Source organism: Procambarus clarkii, chromosome 68, assembly GCF_040958095.1.
Source record: "Procambarus clarkii isolate CNS0578487 chromosome 68, FALCON_Pclarkii_2.0, whole genome shotgun sequence".
Classification (NCBI taxonomy): Eukaryota; Metazoa; Arthropoda; class Malacostraca; order Decapoda; family Cambaridae; genus Procambarus; species Procambarus clarkii.
The window spans coordinates 6,298,055-6,319,610 of NC_091217.1; the positions used below are offsets into that span (position 1 = coordinate 6,298,055).

Sequence of the window (21,556 nt, forward strand, 5' to 3'; positions counted from 1 at the left end):
TATTTTTAAACACTTTATAACATTATATTTGTGTGGTTAATATACATAGTGTAATGTTAGTATATAAATAAGTTTCCGGCATACATATTTATAAACAAATTAATTTAAATCACTAAAATAACTATATTCACGCAAGAGTTCCGTATGTAATTTCCAAGGCTGTAAATGCGCAGTGAGAAGGAAAGAATATTAAGCCTTATTGGTGTAGTAGAAGCAGACAAATTCTGGCTCTTAGGCAGTGCTTAGGCCTTCCCCCGAGTCATGATATCCTCCCGAGTGTTGTGAGAGAGGAGCGAGAGGAGGAAGAGAAAAGGCCCAGGGAGTCTGAGTGAGTGTGTGGGGGTGGAGTTGACTAGGAAGGCCATTTACTCTTGAGAGATCTCGCGCAAGAGTCTATAGACTCACTACTACCACTACCACCACTACTACCAGCTCCGACCTCTCGCCTGCTATCGTCTCCTGGAATACCCATACCCAGTGCACCTCCTAGATAAAAGGTATATACAGTGTGATAATGTGGGATATTTGGTCACGGGGGGGGGGGGATTTTTACCCCTCGGTGGTGGTGCTGATTCACCCTCACATGGCTGGTTCCTCGCTATTGTTTCATGTACTCTACACTTGACCTGGTATATATATATATATATATATATATATATATATATATATATATATATACTTCACATGACCTGGTACAGTACATATACTTCACTCGACCTGGTACATCATTACATATGTGGGCTCGTTGAATTTCAGTGTGTTGTATTGTTCTTCAGAGTTTATGGGGGAGTTACTGTGTTATATTTAAAAAGCTTGCATTTTGGTTTTATTTTGGAAGGCCTATGCACAATTGGGTTACATTTAGTGGGAGTAATAATGCTAGGTGACCTAATGTTTAGTGAGTATAACAGTAAATGTGTAGTGTCAGCCAGGAAAATGTCTGGGTGGATTGAGAACCTTCAAATCCATGGATATCACTATAGTGCTCCTGCTTTTGGATTCAGGTGTGCTTTCTCATCTTGAATACTGTTCGATAAATGCCTTCCTATTTTATGGCAAGAGAAATCGTTGAAATAGAAGGAATACAAAGAACATACAGTATACTAACTAATACAAGGCCAGTAACATGCATAGCATGTTATATAATATGCTATACCAGGTGCATAGCATGATAGCAGCTTTGCAAGAATGTAATAATAATAATAATAATATGTAATAATAATATTTTTATTATTATTATTTTTATTTTTATTTACAAGAAGGTACAATGGGCTTGTGAGATTACATAAGATTGGTATTTTTACATTCTTGCAAGGTCACTAACGTGCATAGCATTTTGGCCAGAAATGCTGTGTGTGTATTGGTAAGATACAATACCAAGAATGGTATAGTATATTGTATCTTATATTGGTAAGATACAATACCAAGAACATTGGTAAGAATACCAATGTTATGTACTCTATCTCAATGTACCTTCTTGTATATAAATAAAGTAAGTAAATGTATAAAATAAATAAAGTAAAATATTTAAAATACTTGGATCATCTTAAAACACTTAAAATGTATTCTGGATATGAAATGAAAGGTATCATAATATATATATGAAAGATACTCGAAGGTCAGGTCCCATACATGCACAGTAAAATATTAACTTACTATAGTGAGAGAGATGGTAGGAAATGGAAAATAACCCAGTGAAAAAAAATATAGGTGCCATACAGTCAGAGAATACTATATGAGCATCGTAGGCCTGCTGCTCATCAACTACCTACAGCCAAAAATAAGACCTACTGCCATAACAAAAGTGGAAAATTAAGAGGCACTCAATCAATTTCTGCAGGAAGGGTTAGATTAATTAGTTGTAGTGAATATATTGGTTGTGTGGTCTGCTTCAAGCAACAGCCGGACTGAGCAAGTTATCACTAGAGAAACCTGGCCTCGGTCAGTGCTGGGAAAGTACAACTCTTGAAGTTGATGAGGTAAACTTCTGGTAAACTCACTTGATGAGTTAGGCACAGCAGGTGGGGGAAGTTTCAGGCTCACTTGATGAGGCAGTTCATTGAGTGACCAATAATTTAAACTCCATGCGCGATTATTATATAGTACTCACTCATGGCATACTCACTTACCTCTAGCCAGGATTTTAACAAAAAATATATATATATTAAATATAAATATAAATTATATATATTAAATATAAATTATATATAGATATAAAAATAACCAGGATTTTTTATAATGGAAAGGATACCATTATGGAAACCACCAATGCAGTGAAATAGCAAAACGAAATGTTTATAAAATAACACCACAGTCATGTTTGTAGGTGAATATGTGATGCAGTAAATAAATGTGGTATGTATAGGCAACTGGATATAAATTGAAGAGTGGTGTCTGGCTCTCCGGGTGCCAATATCCCAACACTTACACTTGCAGTACTGTATCACCGATCTGTGAGAGAATTTTGCCAATATGGTACTGTATAATCCTTTATTTTCAGGTCTATACTATAACCCCCCTTCATTTCAATAAAATTATGCAATACTCCAATAGTAACATGTAGTACAGTACTGAACCTGGTTCTTAAATGTTTGGCCACAAAGGGAGACATGCTGTGCTCTCGACTATTTTACTGATTATTTAGCTGCGCATGGAATTGGGGTATGATTTTATCAGGCTGCAAAATAAACTACATATACGTCCTTTATTTTTCAGACTAGAACATGAGGCAGTGGCCAAAATATTTATTGCCAATCTTCATTTGATGTTAATCAGGACATCAATGAATCTGAATAAATTGCAACTACAGTCATTCTGGTAGGAGCAGTGAAACATCCTGATGCCCTTGGAATGGAGGCTGGTACTAGACAGAGGGTAAGATTAAATGTCTATACAGTGCAGTATTTTTGTAAATTATTTAGTTAAAATTGTTATTGCTGCTGTTCTAACTAATTCATAAGAATATTAATGAATGTACAGTTTTATTATCTTAATGCTTAATTATTCAGTATATAGTATATAAAATTTATCTTATCAGATATGTAGAATGTGCTTTATATTCCAAGAGCTGGTTTTGGGGGGTTGATATCAGCTGTTGTCACTAGTTGTTGCCTCTTTCTCCATGGCAGTTTTGTTTCTGACTGGGAAATGGTTTGGGTTCCCCCTTTTATCCCCTCTACTTGAGCTCCCCCCCCCCCCCTCCACATTCCATCGTTTCCCATCCCTCCCAGTACTGGTCAACTTTTGGAGCTCTTGTCCAGGGTCTCGGTTTTCTGCCTGCACTGTCTTTTTTGGCGATGCTCTGGTCTGGCAGCTGTCTCCTCCTTTTCTGGTGAAGAACAAGACGGTGGCTTTCCGGAGGGGCCCTTGGGTCATTGGTGCTTGGTTGGCCAGGTCGGGGGTGCATCATGTGTTGTGTCCGGTTGCGGCTCTTAGCCATTATTATAATTATTTTTAATTAATAATTATAATTATTTAATAATTATTTTTATTTCACTGCTTACAGATGATTATTTTGGCAGCATGGATGTTAGCAGGTCTTGCTCACTGGTGCCAGGCAGATGTGATTATTATTTCAACACTAACCAATAAAACATTTACGGCAGTTGGGGATCTTCCTGCACTATTTGGACCACCTATTCCTCTAACAGGCTTCAAGGTAACCTTGAAACCCTAATAATACCTATGTTCTAGAAATGTGATGCCTGCATTAATGAATGTGAATGGGTTGAAAAATGTTGATTGTTTCCATAAGCCTATGTAAGTGGAAAAGTAGAAAGAAGTGGTTAAAAAGAGAAAATGTAAATCTGCCTATACAGTATTCTCTCAGGTAAATAAATAAATAAATAAATAAATAAATGTTTATTTAGGAAAGGTACATACATACAAGAGATTTTACAAAGTTTGTTGGATTAATAGATAGAGCTAGTACATACAATGCCTAAAGCCACTATTACGCAAAGCGTTTCGGGCAGAAACGCAGGTGTTGCAATCGGTCATTCCTTCAAAGTATTATTTTGCCTTTGTTAGTCATTCACAAACCATTACTTTTGTTAACAACTAGCAAGGAATATTTTATTTTAGTTAAGATGCAGTTCATTACAATGAGGAATTTTTATGGTTGTTAGTTGTCAGCGAGCAGTGCAAAGAATTTTGTAATTTTAGTGGTTCTCGTTCTTGTCAATCAACAAGTGTGCCAGCCTGGTTAAAGAGGTGGATAATGCTATTTATTTGTGAGAAAACAACAGTTGTTTAGGTAAACCTTTATTTATACAGAAGGCATTATCACCAGAGGTGTTACCATTGATAGTCAATTTCTCATCTACCTAGAGGCTACCGGTAAATATAGTGATAAGGATATCCACAAATAAATAAAGATGGAAAAAGACATTCAAACTTTCTGCAAATATATGCTTATAGTGATTGTTTGAGGTAGCTGATATTCCAAGTCACGGAGGAAAATTCCTGCTAAAGCAGCAAGCAAAACACGGTAGTGCGTGCAGACGATGAGTCACAATAACGTGGCTGAAGTATGTTGACCAGACCACACACTAGAAGTTGAAGGGACGACAACGTTTCGGTCCGTCCTGGACCATTCTCAAGTCGATTCAAATCGACTTGAGAATGGTCCAGGACGAACCGAAACGTCGTCGTCCCTTCAACTTCTAGTGTGTGGTCTGGTCAACGGTAGTGTGTGCTGGTGCTTTATGTGATAAGTGTGATGGTACTTATCAACCATAAATTTGTACTGTCATATATAAGCCTCTCATCCTGTTTAGATAGTACTTGTAGTAACAATGTGGCCCATCGTAGGCCTCGGATAGTGTGTATAAGGCCTAAGAGGGTTAGGTTAGATTTCTTTAGCAACAAATACAAAACCTTTCCCGGTTTGTCCAAATTCATTTTTACGAAATTCTACTTTCTAATTGTCCATTTCATCAATATGTGTACTATGTTCCACATAGTTACAAAAAGTACTTTCTTAAGAGGAGGAAGGTTGTTTTTTATATATATATATATATATATATATATATATATATATATATATATATATATATATATATATATATATAAATATAAAATGTGTGTGTGTGTGTGTGTATGTATGTGCCAGTTGTGTTTATTTCAAAAAGTAGAGAATGTGTAAGAAGGTTATACTATTACAGTATCATTAACATACTATATCATGACATAAATATATATATATATTATATACATATTAGTAAGTAGAGTAGATAAATTAGTTGAAAATGCATTAGTGGTACCTAATTAATTGCTTACTAAGTGTATCTAGTCTATTTTTATAGTTTAAAATTTGCTTAATTTTAACAGGGTTATGCAATTTATGTGACGCCTCCTGATGCATGCTCGAAGGTACGACCACCACCAAAGTCCAAGAATATTACTGGACCGTGGATTGGAATTGTGAAGAGATACAACTGTGCATTCGTTGAGAAAGTACTAAATACTCAAATTGCCGGCTATGATGCTGTTATTGTTCACAATGTTGGTTCAAATTCCATACGTAAGTCTTGGCTTTTTTTAACCTTTGCATTACAAAAAAGAGAAATATTGTACTGTAATTCACAAGTTGTATTGTAATTGGAAAAGGCAATAGCCATGCTTTCCAGCCCCATGAAAAAGGGAAACTGTGAAATGCAGTTGAATATGTAAAGCTACTCGCATAACTCTTGTTCATCATCATCATCATCATCATTACCTCCTTTCACATATTCGTAGGGTGGAAAGGCATTGACCCGGAAAAAACTATTACCATGTCATTGACATATATGAAGGAACAAGGACCTCCATTCTCCAAATTATTTGAAATAGCACCCCCTCACCACATCTTAAAATTGTGTGTAGATCTCATGGGTTGTTACACAAATTAAAAACACATTCACTCCTCATAGATTATCACCAAGCCTTGTCCCTTACCATGTCCAATGCACTGTTCACGCCGAATTTTCACTGTCTGATACTTTCCATGTTATGCTCATTACCTTGGCTTTTCTCTCCCACTATTCTTAAATTCACTAATTTTCTCTGCCAGTCTTATCATTATTTATTTGTTTATCAGCGCAGACCATCGTGGTACACTCCTCAATCTTGAGATATATATACAGATTTTTCTGTGCAGAGCTCCGGAGGCTACCTGGAGCTATACTGGGTTGATGTGTATATCTTAGACCATGGCAACAGGCAATTGATGGAGTTCTATGCTTACCGGGGACCACGAGCCAGAGCCTGGCCTCCTCGGAGAGGCACGAGGAGCAGTGGCCCATAGACACCCCTCCATGTGGTTGAAAGCAGCCTATATCTGCCATCAACCAGGTCAGGCATCCAGAAAGATAGGAATCCCAAAACAAACTGCATATGGTTAAAAATTTTGCAAACCGAAAGCTGACAGTGCAAGCAGAACTCCCCAATCAGAAAACAAGCAAACAAGCATGACTCATCACAGATGCCACAGCAGCACCGCTGTCTATGCAGCTTCCCCCTCCTCGGGAGAGGGAAGGGAGGGCTCCAAACCTCCCGTGCTGGCTACCCACCCCACTTCAAAGGCTGGATATCAAAAACTAGAAAAAACACTGACCAGAGGGAGGGAAGGATGCCGTGGAGCCTCTGGGTATCGCCCAGAAAATGGTGTTTCATTACATTCAATGCTGGTTTGCTGTGGAGAGCCCCTTTGGCTTCCTGGAGCTACCTAACCAAAGATAAAGGAAAAGAGGCACTTACCCGGAAGGCAGCCGGCACTCGCTGCCTAGACAGCCCAAGACATTGACAAAAACAGCAGCCAAAGCCACGAACTTTCAAACGTTGTCCTGAACCGAAGGGGTTACGACAAAACAGTCCTTAACCAAAGGGGCTACTACAAACCGAGAAGAGAGAAAAGAGAGCACTTGGTCCAACGTCCAGGATGGCTCCGGCGGTGCATGAGCAGGCTGGAGGTGAAACAGTGCCCGAGAAAGCTTGCAGAACAGAGCAGAAGTGACCTCCAACCCGAAAGCAAGCTGAAGAGGCTCTGCCAGTGCCGCACAATACGAGGCGACAGTATTCAGCATAAGATGACAGTCCTAAAACAACCAAGAGAGAAAGGACAAAACAACCTGATCAGAAATCGAAGACAACCTAGGAAGAGTCAAAAAGTGCCGAAAGGACCATCAGGAAACGTCATACTGCTGCCGAGACGAAACTCGCAGGTAGGACACCATCAACGAAACCACCTGATCACCATTCAAGTGGTGATAAACCTGCATCAAAAAGACCAGACGTGAAGAGCGGAGAAGATTGAACCAGCCACTACTGAACCAGACTGATCATTGAAAGAGGCGGAGCTGCGGGAAGACCTTTGAGTTCAGACACCGAGCAAGCAGCGCCTGAAACCAAGGCTGGGCTTGGCACCAAAGGGGCCAACAGGACTAGTCTTCCCTGGTAAGTCTCCAAGCGAGCTAGGACCTGGAGCAACAACCGAACCCAGGGAAAGAGGTAGAGATTGTTTTACTGTTCTGTTTTTTTTTTTACCATGATCTTTCTCGTAAATCCATCCATATTTATGCTGAACCAAGTTGACATGCCACAATCCTATCATATATTTGTGTAAGTATGAAAACAGTCTCTTTGCATCATTAACTCTTGCACATATACTGCTTCTTCATAAAACTTTTAACATAACATGACTTGGCAGATTCCATGTATGCTCATTAAACTGTGTGAACATTGTCAATGTAGGAAAGAAATTTGTTTTTCACTGTAAACCAAGAATTATATATAAATATTTTATATTTGAATGTAGTAATTGTTAAGTCTTTCTTTGCAGAGCCCATGGGTTCCGACAACCAAAGTTTGTCAGAGAAAGTGAATATACCATCAGTCTTCATTGGGCAAGATGATGCATTTATGATTATTGAAAACTTCCTCTATGATAAAGGGTAAGTTTGTTTCAGCTGAATACATATGCAGATCAGGAAGACTTGTCTTATCTCTTGTACTAGTCTCATCATCTCATTTTTGTTTGTATCTTAACAGATGTGAATTTTTGGCCCGGCTTAATTTTCTCTGTCTAACATCTTGCTTTAGTTTGTTTTAATATGCTGCTGCTGATCAGTTTGTGTGTGTCTCGTGTTTAGACTGGTATTATTACATGCCCAGGTCTCTTTCCTTACTTGATTCATAAACAGTTATTAACTTCAGTGGCCCCATCTTGCAAAGCAAAGTGGGCCACTACCAAAGTTCATAATTGTAAAGACAGTCAAAATGCCTAAAAATTGTGACGTGCAATATAGTTTGTGCGTGGCATCGCTAAGTGTACAAATGTCTATAAACCTTTCAACATTCCACGTTTTTGTTTTTTCTTTTTTTCTTATAAAGACGTGTGCCCGTGATTGATACATAATGCTGTGCAGTATAGAGAAAACAAATAGTTAAATACTGGTGGCTCTTCAGAAATATGAGGGGGGTATGGTCCTGAAAAGCCAATTGTATAGATAATTGAAAGTTAGTAATATATGCCCACCAAACACACGTGACGAAACTACGATGTTGCTACAATGTTCGAACACGTTTTAACACCTAACAATTGTAACAACCAATATTGCAAGTTGTAACAATGTTCTAATACGTCATAAAAAAAACATTATAACAAGATGTAACAACTTTATTACAAGTTGTAACAAGGGAATCATAGGGACAGTTACGTTGTGTGTTTGCAAGGGTGGGAAGTCCACTTTATAATCATGGATATTAAATACCAAAGTTAATATATGTTATATGTTACTGATTAATACTGATGTTAATATTCTCTATGATAATTAACAAGAAAGTCGGTACCAATGTTGAAATCAACATATATATGATAGACACATTGCACATGAATCAACGTATGATGATAGCTGCACTGTAAGTGTTAATTACCTTCCATCATCAACCCACAGACCCCCCCCCCTCCTCACCCACAGAGTAAACACAATCTGGTCTTGTTCGTATCGTGAGTTTGTGGGTCACTGAGGACTTGAGCGCTGTCACACTCAGCATTGTCATCTTCCCAGCAACACCATTTCCATAGACATCCAATGCTGGTGCTCGACTTTGTTGACGCTTCCTGTCTTATCCTCGGATGTTTCACTGATTGTTTTATCACTTGTTTTTTTTTATTTACGTCCACAGAGAACTTCTATATCCATGTTTGCATCATACATGTAAAACCCAGACAATAATTGTTTAAATCGTCATATGACCACATTTCCCTAGTAACATTCATGATGACAACCGCATTCGTACCATGAAATGGTGGTAGAATTTTTGTCGTGGATCTAGGTAAATCTATTACATCCACATAGACCTATTATGCAGACTATAATTATATCAATATTTGCATCATACATGTAAATCCCAGACAATAATTGTTTAAATCATCTTTTGATGATAACCTCAGACTCCCTAGAGATTGTCAATAGCCTATAATCACAGCCTAGGGGTTAATTTAAACCTTCTTACTCATTTGATCAATGTGTGACTGATGTAAAATTCTTGATTAGGGTGAAAATATTCTGAATATAATGCTAGCATATCAGTCCCATGTGTGACAGTCTGTTGACTTCAGACAGTTAGGCGAGTCCCCATTGCATCTGGGCACAAGGTGGGGGTATTTGCTGCTATGCAGTATAGTCAATTGCAGGATGATTGATACTGCCCAATAAACTTGTCCCATGGGACAAAGTAAAAACAAAATAATTGTAATATACTCCCACACTTTCTGTCCAACAAAATCACAGCCAAGTGACTTTTCATTCGCTTCTGTACCAGTCTCTAGGTCAAGACATATTTGGAACATGTGTGTGAGGCAGTAAAGGATACACATTTTCTCTCTTATTCTGTCTCTAATTCTCTTTCTCTTGCTCTCTATAATTCTCTTCCCTTGTGCTCCCCTCTTATCTGTATCTCTCAGTACATGCATTTGTTGTTCCCTGATATTATTTTTAACTTCAAAATGCTTCTTTCATAAATAACTATTAATAGAAATAAGTAATAAGCACTAAATAAAAGTAATATTTTATGAAAATAGTTGTGAATAATATTTTAGTTACAAGGTATGCTAGTAAGGTAACTAAAATGTATTCTTTGTTTTCGACCTTGCAACCCAGTGATAAGCATCTCATAACCCGTTACTAGATCACGACCTGTACTTTGAAGAACCCTACTTGTTTCTGCTTATTTTGCTAATGTTGTATAGTGCTAGATTAGCTGCTGCTATTAAATTTTTATTAAAAACTGTGTAATATGCTAAACATTAACACAAGTTGCATTCCACGCCTCCCTTCAGAATCTTATTTGACCAATATTCATAAAATGAGAGACTCCTCGTGCCTCACTAGTAATACCGACTATTTCCTGTAGGTACATTCTGGAGATAACTGATGACCTTCCCTTCAACCTACAAAACTACTTGGTACCCTTTGCCATCACCATTGGTATCTGCTTCATAGTTATGCTCACGTTTATGGTAAGTTCTGGCTTGTTCATTATCTGTAGAGCTTGGCCATACATGTATGTTTTGTATATTCGGTGCTTCCTCAAACATCCCAGCTCTACATGTAGAGGATCCCTCTAAACAATGAATCTCAAACTAGTCCACTGGATTGCCCTTTCAGATTTCAGATATGTTGGAAAAAGTCTGAATTCCAGAGGGTGGCTGTGGTGAAATTTGAATCCTTAGGTAATGTAATTTCCTGGAAGCCGTGTTTTCTTAAATTTTAGCCATTATGCTTTGTTTAGTTTTCAGTTACGGTCCAGAGTTTAGGTAAATGAAAGTGTTAGAAATGTTGCTCTGAAAATAGTTAGTTATGAAGTACAGTACAATAATATCTCTTAAGTTATATTAAGCCTATTTATCTAGGGCTGGGGTTATTGCTGTTGCCAACTCGTTGGAATCTGCGGTTAGAGGGGTTTGTTTGGGTTTAAACTAGATAGTGGTATGGGAATAGATATGGGGAAAGTATGAGTTGGTGGGGAAAAAAAATTGTTAAAGGAACAGGGAAGGAGAAATGCCTCATATAGCAATACCCCCATACACTTAAGATATATTACATAGATAAATAAATAAATAAATAAATTAAAATCAATGCTTATTTAGGTAAAAGTACATATATATACAAGATGAGTTACAAACAGAATGTTAAATTTCTAGATAGAGTAAGTACATACTATGCCTAAAGCCACTAATACGCACAGCATTTCAGGCAAAACGGTAGGGGTTGATAGCTCGTGGGCATTTGGTTTTGGTCTTGCACTTCTTTTCTCTTCTCGAGCTGTCCTCGGACTGCTCCTGGTAGAAAAATTGTAACTTGAGACCGGACAGAGGCTAGAAACTCCTCTAAAGAAAAACAAGCAACACGTCATCACACTGTGAGCTGCTAACCCTTAAAGGACGCAAAACTATTCACCATTATAATTCACAATTTATAAGATTTTGAATTATATAACAATCTCAAAACATATGCTTGCAAAAATATAAAAAAATAGATTTTAAATTTACTAGAAACTTTTATAAAGGGAAAATCACTGTAATGTGCAGCATGAGTTTTGAGTCATGTGTAAATCCAAATTTAGCAGTCGATGGTTTTAAATGTTTTAATTGATTATTCAGTACAACATCTGAAGTACACAATGAAATAATTAGCAGTCTAATAGCACTACTAATTATTAGACAAGGTTTGTCAAATTTTAACTTATTTCTGATGTAGTCAGAAGTTGGGATATAAGTCAGTTGGTGCTTATAATTTAACTCTTTATTATGTCTGTATTTTCCTTACTGTTAAATGTTAAGCATTTTTTTTTTCATGCTGTAAAGTGACTATGAATTGAAAATAACTCCTACAAATGGCTCCATTATGAATTGGACACCATTTATATTGGGGTACATTGCTCTCCTGTTGGGCATGCTCTTGTCCTTCTGCATAACTATGGTATGGAACGACTGCATATTAGTTGTCGTGTGCTGCCGAAATAGTTTGTGGTGTAGAGTTCATCCCAACATGTAGAGTAATTTTGTATCGTTATTGTACCTCTGCTTTCTTGGGTATGAAATGTAGTTTTCTTGTTATGATGAACCTGCAAATTATTCACTTTGCTTTGCTACACAACATGGTTTATTGCTGTAATAATTCTAAATGTTGAAAATATCTTGTTGAGTGATGAAGAGCGCAACTCAATTTCCCTGTATTTTGATACACTAGAAAGTACAGTACTCTACTATTTTTGGCTAAAACGATTATGACAGTTGTACTTTAAAATACAGTATTGTTTAATTCCCGAGTTTGATTATATGCTTGAATTTTTAGCTAATGATAAATGGCCTCTCATGATTTAAATTTTGTCTTTAAAAAATGTAAGCATTTATAAGTTGCAGTTTTAGTATATAAACCAATTGCATGTTGCTTTTTTGATAGTGAGCTTTACTTTTCTAGGTTGTGAAATGTGTCCGTGATTACCGGCGCTCTCGTCGTCATCGTCTGTCATCCAGAGCACTTAAAAAGCTTCCCGTTCATAAATTCAAGAAAGGAGACCCGTACGAATGCTGTGCCATTTGCTTGGAGGATTATGTAGATAATGATAAACTACGTATACTGCCTTGCGAACATGGTAAGTGCAGTGTTGTAAATGAGTATAATGTTGGTTTTTTATTGTAAAATCTTTATAACCTAAAGCTTGGAACTATACAAAACAAACTGTATAGAGGTGGATATCATCAGCTTGCTTGCAATATTCTTTACATAGACTAGAATATCATGGAGGTACTGTACATTTCCAACAAGTTTTATTAATTTTTCAAACACATTTGTCACGGTCCAATGTTCAGAAATTTCACAAAATGATTAGCCTAACTTTGGAAATACCTTGAAAAAAAAATCCTTTCATCATTACCTGTGCAGTACATTACCAGCAGTACAGTACTAACTGTAGAGTAGTAAATAATGTAAAAAGAAAAACTCCACGACTCGGATGAATAATGGCATTAAAATTGAAACCTACAAACAAAATTAGATCCTTATTGCATTCAGTACATTACAAACGATAATCCATGTGAAAATCACATACTGTGCCTCAGTCAACAATATATAGCCCATAAAATGTTTACATTGAAATGACAATCTACTATTGTGTAGAGAGAAATCAGACATTGAAAAAATAAATTTTTCTGAAATCATCATGACTTTTCATAAAAAAAGTTCAAAATTCTCCTTAGTCAAAATTCAGTTTAATTTAAAATTCTCAAAAATTCTAAATTTGTAAAATTCAAAATATTTGAAGTTGCAAAATTTATACAAAAATTTTAAAAATTTTGAATTTTTTCAAAATTCTTAGATTTTATCAAAATTTTTTTTTAATTTAGTATGAACAGTTCAAGTACTGTAAATAGAATTGTGGTTGAATTTGAAGTTGTCCTGTTATTTGTGGGTGTAATTTCAACCAACATTTGTAGGCAGTAGAGATTTTCATGGGTGTCAATGTTTGATGACCCTCTGAGAGCTGGCAACCTTGCCCTTCTTGAGGTTATCTTGAGATGATTTCGGGGCTTAGCGACCCCACGGCCCGGTCCTCGACCAGGCCTTCTTTTTGTTACACATCTCCAGGAAGCAACCCGTAGCAGCTGTCTAACTCCCAGGTACCTATTTACTGCTAAACTGCCCTAATTGGATATTATTTAAAAGAAACCCCCTAACCTCAATGCAACAAGGACCAGTTATTTATACACATCAGTAGATAATGCCTGACTACAAATGTATGTACAGTAGGCTAGTTTGTAAATTAGAAGTCTTCAAAATATTTTTAATGGGAGGACGGGCATGCTCCTACCAATTGAGAACTGCTTTAGCGACTGCATAATATGAAGTGTTGATTTAAAAATATTATGATTTTAATTAAATGATAATCTGAATGATTTATGCAAAATTTAATAGTAGAAGTTACATAGCTTACTAGTCTTAACACTGTCTGATTTACATGTGATTTATAGGCTCAAAATTTAGCTGTATAAATTAGCAGCTACAGTTCTATTTTTTTATTTCTAGCCTATCATGCAAAGTGCATTGACCCATGGTTGACGAAGAATCGTCGTGTGTGTCCTGTATGCAAACGAAAAGTGTTTACGGGGGACGAGAGGCCCTCCGATCTGGAAACAGACTCGGAGGATGAGAATAGCCCTTTGATCAACTCTGAAGGTGGCACACAAGGGGGCACATTCGACAGTCAGAGGGTATGTTAAAAGTTTTTATTCTGTATTGTTTTACGTTATCAAATGAGTGTAGTTCTTAACTGAAGGTAAGTAGGATCTTGCGTTGGGAGCAATCAAGTTTAATTAAAAAAACCAGCATTGAATATAATGAAACTGCAATTTCTGGGCGAGTCCTGGTGGCTCCCTGAAGCTATCTTACAGAGATGACTCCCAACTTCTAGGCCACATCAGCTATAAAGTTCTTAGGCCTTCCAGGGGGCAGACAGAACCTGGCCCCCCTTTAAGAAGAGCAGGGAGAAGATGACACTCACCTTACCGGGGAAGGGATCCAGAAAGTAAGAAAACCTAAACAGCCAAAGCCGGATACAAAAAGAACCCGCCCTCAGACCAGGTTCATTCTATCCAGCAGTCGACCTCAAAGATGCATTCATTAATTTTAACATGCTCTTCATTTTCCTGTGTTAAGCATTTTAACATGCTTAACTTGCAAATTCAAAATAAGCATTTTCTCAAATATAGATTAATGTTATATATTAGCATTCAACCCTGTCTTATGGGGATTTGTTCTTCCAATGGGATTCTTCTTTCTGATGAGGTTAGAGCTTACCATGCAGTTACTGCTTTGCTTATTTGTTTTGCTAGGTTGCAGTGGTCTAGGTATTGAACCTGGGGACATATCGGTTATATCCGGGTTGGATGCCGCCACAGCTGACCTATTTGGTGTTTTGGGACCTGGAATTGGAGATGTTAGTGAATTCCATCTTGGTTCCATCTACACCACTTCTTCCTTTATCTTAGGGCATGGTTCGTCATGTTTCTGATCCTCCCTCCCCACCCATTCCCTGCTTCCAGCCCCAAAACATCTGAGGGTTTCCAGGTAGGGGCAGGGTTTTAGTTCGGGATGTGGCTCGGCCAGCTTCAGGGGTTGCCTCTTCTAAATCAGACATGGAGGTAGTTGAGACGGTTGTTCCATCGAGGCTTCTTCATTTTCCAAACTGCCAACCCCTCCTTCCTTTTGAAGTCCTTTCCTTTTGAAGCCCTTTCCTTTCCAGCACCCTTTCAGGCCTTTGTCCTTGTGTGGGCAGCCATATGCCACTGTTTTTGTGGAGGGCAGCCTTGGGCTCGTTCCCTTGTTACGTCAGCCTTTTGCCCATGCCCAGTATTCCACCTTCCTGTGGTGGCTGCTCCTATGGGTCATAGGAGCAGCCTATAATGTAGTTTGCTTAGTTATGCCTCATTCCAGTGGCATAGCTTTGTGCTGTACTGCCTTCTTGGTTTGCTTGGGAGAGGTATCTTCTGCTTTTTGCTCGTTCCACAGCTCCTATTGTCCTCTTTTGTCTGTATCGACTTTTCAGGATTTTGCTCCAGCTGTCTCTCTCTCATGGTTGGTGGTTTGACCCATCTAGAATAGTTTTTTTCAGGGGTATCTGATTGTGTTGACCATTTGTATAGTAACACAGACAGTGGTAGATCTAGATACCTCCCTAGATTTGTAATTAATGTGGCCTGGACTTACATTTTTTAGTTAATTTAAGATTAATTTGTATGTTTTAAGGTAATAATCTTTAGCTATTATATATATATGTAATAATATTACAGTACTGTATAATATATTTGTAAACAATTTCTTATTAATTAGCATCCGGTTAACCAGTGCACTCTGTTGTTCAGGAAAATCCTTTCCAAGAAGCCCAACGACTAGCAGACGAACGCAGGAGAAGGCGTAGGCTTAGAAGAAATGTGTCCCACAATGTGGAATGTGGACCGGAAGGCTATCAACGTTTGGCCGAGTCCACAGATGACGAGGAGGGGGAGGGGGAGGAGGGTGAGGATGAAGAGGAACAAAGAGAAGAAGAAAAAAATGAAGTCTCTGGTAAAGATTAAACTGATGGTCAAGTGCATAACTTAGAAATCTGTGCATCTTTCACTATTTATACTGTGTATGTGTATGCACTGTGTATAGTGTGTGCATCTGCACTGTGTATACTGTGTATATCTGCACCATGTATACTGGATCATCTGTGCTGTGTTTATACTGTGTGCACCATATGTAATGTGTTATATCTACACTGCATATACTGTGTACATCTACACTGCATGTACTGTGTGTGTCTGCACCGCATATACCACGTGCATCTGTACCGCATATACTGCACGCAGATGCACATACAGATTAGTAAACTATTCATGAAATGTTGTTTTTCATGCCTGTCTTGTCTCCAAATTCTCTTTGCAAGGGATGCCAAAGAAACTGTTTCCAGTTATACTGTGTTTGATTGTATATAACCTATGTTCACTATAATGATTATATATAATCCCGTGCAGTCCGGAGTATATATGATCATATAAACGTAAAATTTTATCATGCTTTGGATTTCTACCAAACACACAAGAAATATAATGTACATAGTTCAATTAGTTTTGTATGATAAAGTTATTCTCATGTTTTGTCTTTCAAGTAAGCCTGCCTGTCTGCCTCTGACTTTTATAGGCTTGACACTCAACTTGCACAGGATCTCATTCGCTGCTAATGAACTGCTTTGTAGAGGATTGAAATGGCTACATGCTACATGCGATAATGTATGTTTTAGGGCTATAATTTTTTTGACAGGAAACAGCGCCCAGGTTGTAAGTGGTAGCCCGGAACACGCAGTCTGTGAGGGGGAGGTTAATTCTCCCCAGTCGTCACAAGAGCCGCCAGCTACAGTTTGTGTCATTGTTCACGACTCTCCCAGACCTATCAGCATTAGAGGCAAGTTGTAATGTACTGTGTGTGTGTGGTGTGTATATATATATAATATATATATATATATATAATATATATATTGAATGTTCATAGATTCCTTGTCTGCAAAGAAAAACACTAGTACAAATATAGAAGATGCATGGAATATTTTGCTAAAACACGAAATTGTGTCCCGTAGACTCCCATTTTACTTTCTGAGTAACAGCTGAACAAATTGGTTTTACATGAGAATGCATAGAGTAAGTTGTCAGTACCAAGGATAGAAATAAATTTAATATCTTTGCCATTTTTTTTTACCACAGTTCATCCCAAAACACTGCCTCAATACTTTTTTTCTGAATTATTATTATTTGTTTAATTATTTAAAGACAAATGTTGGTAGTGTAATCAATATATTTCTTAGTTCCATACACAATGAAATCACAATAATGTGATAAGTCTTTGAGTAAATCCTTGGATTGAGACAGCAGGATCGAACCAGCATTATTGCTTAATTGTTTTGATAGCGTAGACTGTAGAGCATCCACTCTACACAGCATTTACTGTACTGTACATGGCACATTTGTATACTAGGTTGTGTACCCAAATTCCTAGATATGACCTAAATGTAAACTAAAAGAATTTGGTAATTAGATGCTCAAATATTTACCAGTAATCGGGGAAAAGCTCTGAACCACATGTGGGTTCAGGCGGGAAAACGACTCGGTATTATAACGTGCATCCCTTTTTCTTTAGATTCAAGCAGCTTGTCGAGGAATAGCAGCTTATCCTCCCACGGCACCCCTCCTGGTCCTGTACAAATTGCTGTTGATGTTGTCAACTCCCCAGCGTCTGGCTCCTCACTAGTGCCACAACCTTCTCAGTCATATGGAGATGCAGGATCTGAACGCGATTATGTTGTGTGAACGAAAAAGATTTACTTTGATGTCTATTTGGTAGTATTTTTGTTTATGGTAACTTTTATGTTTGCTTGAGAACATTTGTAACCAATAAGTTGCTTGAGTAATCTACATCACATACAACTAGGTACACTTTACTGTAGTTATTTTTATTATGACTTAATTGCAGAAATACATTGCTACTTGAAGAAGAAGCTACATATTTAAACTTAGGTTTCTTTGTAAAGATATTTTTATACTGTATATATAATGTAAATTATTATTAAGTGACTTACTGAAGTTGTGCTAAAAATTTGTTTTTGCCCTAATGTGGGTATAGCATATAAGTATTATGATAACCAAAGTAATATGCAGTTAAACAAAATTGGTGAACAAAATTTACATTAGACAATTTAGTTAAATAGGAACCAAAATTACAAGCAAATTTGCAAAAAAAAGTCATTAATCCTTGCAAAGTTACGTTCGTTTTCACCTTGAATGTTGTTGTTTTCCAGATAAGCATTATGATGCTCACTGTGTGCCCCACCAAGACTACAGTGGCTGTGAGCATTTTAGTGCTTAAATCTCTGACTTTCCCCCCATGACATCAACTTCAGTTCTCTGCATGTCAATATTCTTGTTACCTGTTGGTTATGAGGTCAGTAGTTCCTACCTCATTAACACACGCATGCAAACGCCATTTGTTTTTGTTTTTTTAAATTGTAATATCCTTGATTAGATGCTACAAGTTAGACGTCTTCTAAACTTAATATGCCACATACATGTTGGCGATGAGTGATCACTAACATGTAATCACTGATCACATGATGATTAGTCAGTGTTGGGGATCATCATGTGTAACTTTTGTACAGTATTCTTTGGATTATATATATGAGGAGTTACGTTAAGACATAAATCTAGTGCCTAAACCACTGTTTTGTATAGTCTTTAAAAAATAGTCTTGCTTAATTGATCTAACAGACTACCAAAGTTGAAATTGAAATGCTTGTACAAATAACATGTTGTACATTATTATGCAGTACAGTACTGAAGATCATTTTAAACCACATTTCTTGTTACTGTACTGTCGGTCTTCCTAAACCTTACTTTCACAGTATATTCTACATTTGGTTGTGCCAGTTGTTGATCACGAAGTTTCAGCATTAAGAGTGAATATTATAGAAGGTATTTCATAACAGAGAGCGAGGGGAGTTGAAACTGTCCAAAAAAAAAAAAAGAACGAGACATAAGTTTTTAAATGTTATTAATCTCCAGACTGCACAGAATGTTATGAAGTGCTGTTATGCTTCTTTATAGTGTTTATTATATACATGAATATATATTTTCTTTGCTGCGGCTTTATTAATTACACACATGTATTTTTAGTTGATAGAACAAGGACCTAATGATTGGTAATGCATTTGTTGTCTCAAGAGTTTTAAGGTTTGCTCCTAGATATATATTTACATAGCAGTTGTGATTTCCAAAATATACTTGAGCTGTCGAATTATTGTATTCAAAGCAAAAGGCTGATACGCTAATACTTGAACAAATGTTTAAAATATAAACTAATTATGTGACCGTCTCTCATGCCCGCAGATGATACTTAACCTGCATTATAATAAGAACCCGCTCATTTATAGATTAATATATTTGACACCAATATCCAGCCAGTATGCATACTCTTCCTGATTTTCTTATTCCCATTGTCACATGCGGTGTGTGGTGCTGGTTCCCCACACTCCCTGGTGTAAGACAGTGTTTATTTTCTTAACCTTTTGTCAGCATTGTCTGTTTCTATATATTAATTGGTTTAAGAAGCAAAAATAGGTTGTATACCTAAAGTGATTTTTATTGCAATACAAGATGCAGTACTTTGCTTTTCTTTAACTTGGTGCACTGTACTAAAAAAAAAAAATACAATAATGTAATTACTCCTAAGTAGAGTTTGAGAGATGTGTTGATATATTAGAGTGCATATTTTTTAGGGAACATCACCTACAGTTGTAAATTTGAAGGGGTGACTTTTTTTTTTTTCCTAGTGATGGTTAACTAGAGAGTTTTTGTATGTATAGTATATGTCTGTGTTTGGAAACTAGATATTAGCAACAAATGATAGTAATATATATGTGTACTGCTTGGTGTAAGTAGATTATTACGTAAAGTAGGAAACTAATATTTTAAATTATACTGGTAATTCCGAATTTTTAAGATCATGACATTGTAAGTTGTTTAGCAATGAACTTTTATATTCTTTGTCATTGGAGATTAATTTCCATCAAATGTTACATGATATATTAGCAGGTTGTCATTTGGGATGCTGGGGCACAAATGGAAGATGTGTGTGTGTGTGTCTGTGTATATTCATATAATGGATTGTTATTTTTCCATTATGTAATTTCTAACCTGTAGGCTTTTTGAGGTTGTCAAAGAATCCATTGACAACTGATGAAAGTGTTTAAGGATTAATCAAGTTTGATGCTTTTATAAAGAATGCAATGGTTCATATATATCGTGTCCTTTGTGATATGTATAATATGATACTTATAAGATAATCCCACATATGGGTGTTGTATAGCCTGAATATCAATATATGCTCTTATACTAGATATTTATTTATTAACCTGAAAGAGCCATAACTAGCAGTATAGATAGTATTACTTGCTATACTTGGCTCTAGACAAGATGAGCACCTATTTGTGCTTTGCTGACCTACATGAAACTTTTGACACTGTATTACTATTGAATCTGGTCGCTTGACACCGTCTACTCTTAATTCAGTGAGAGATAAATGGCCCTATACTCTATTGTATTCATCAATGATGTCCCAAAACCTCCAAATGCGTTGAGCTAATAGTCTTCCATTTACAAAGGACTTGACTTTCATTTTCTTACAAATAAGGATGCATAAAATATGTATCTTTAGAAAGAGTCAAAAAAAGGTTTAAAGAAAGTGAATGCAGATGACTAGGCATAAGGATATGATAGCCAAATATCCCCAGTTTGCAAACTGTAGGTAGTAACTAAGTAATTGTAACCTATCCACCGCTGCCCACTGGATGGGGGGGGGGGGCCCGTGTGCAGGATAAACATGTCAATTATGACACTAGAAAGTAAGCAAGTAATTATCAAAAGAAGGCACCAAACCGGGAAGGCTATGTAGCACACTTATGACACTAGCTCTCCACATATATCATTTGCTCAATTTAGAATCTGCACTTGTGGTCGATCTCGAACCTATTGATGATGTGACGACTTATACTGAATTTTGTAACTTGCTTAGCTAAATGAACTGTGGGGTTCAGTCCCTGAGCCCATTATGGGCCTCTGTAACCCTTTCCATTACTGCCCACAAGATGGGTATGGGGTGCATAATAAATGAACTGAACTAAAATTGACTTAAGATATTGCTTATTAATGACAAATTGAGTGATTTTAACTTATTGAAGTGTGAACATTTATGCTTTATAGTAGCTATTAACGTCCAGGATAATTGTTCAGAATATTATTCTGCACAAGTGGCGTCCTCGACGATCATTTCGTGACGCCAAATGGATCCTCGGCGCTCCTCTAGTCTTCAAAACAAGACCGTCACCTTCCTCGCTCTTCCTGTCTTCGTCTCCCCAAGGTACTCCTCGAGCGCCTGGAGTATACATCTCATGACGAGACTTACAGTATGTCAGGCGGTTCCCAGCTCCA

The 21,556-nt window shown here is 37.0% G+C and overlaps 1 protein-coding gene across 1 annotated transcript; it reads left to right on the plus strand.

Moving 5' to 3' along the window:
* Window positions 1–148: 148 nt before the first annotated feature.
* LOC123774776 (godzilla E3 ubiquitin protein ligase) lies at window positions 149–20,464 on the plus strand. The gene is made up of 11 exons (XM_045769371.2): window positions 149–497; window positions 2,716–2,874; window positions 3,506–3,658; window positions 5,332–5,524; window positions 7,820–7,931; window positions 10,396–10,501; window positions 12,465–12,639; window positions 14,070–14,254; window positions 15,905–16,106; window positions 16,845–16,985; window positions 17,715–20,464. Exons 2-11 carry the CDS (start codon window positions 2,851–2,853, stop codon window positions 17,882–17,884), a joined length of 1,461 nt encoding a protein of 486 aa, XP_045625327.2. The 5' UTR covers window positions 149–497; window positions 2,716–2,850; the 3' UTR covers window positions 17,885–20,464.
* The last annotated feature ends 1,092 nt before the right edge of the window (window positions 20,465–21,556 follow it).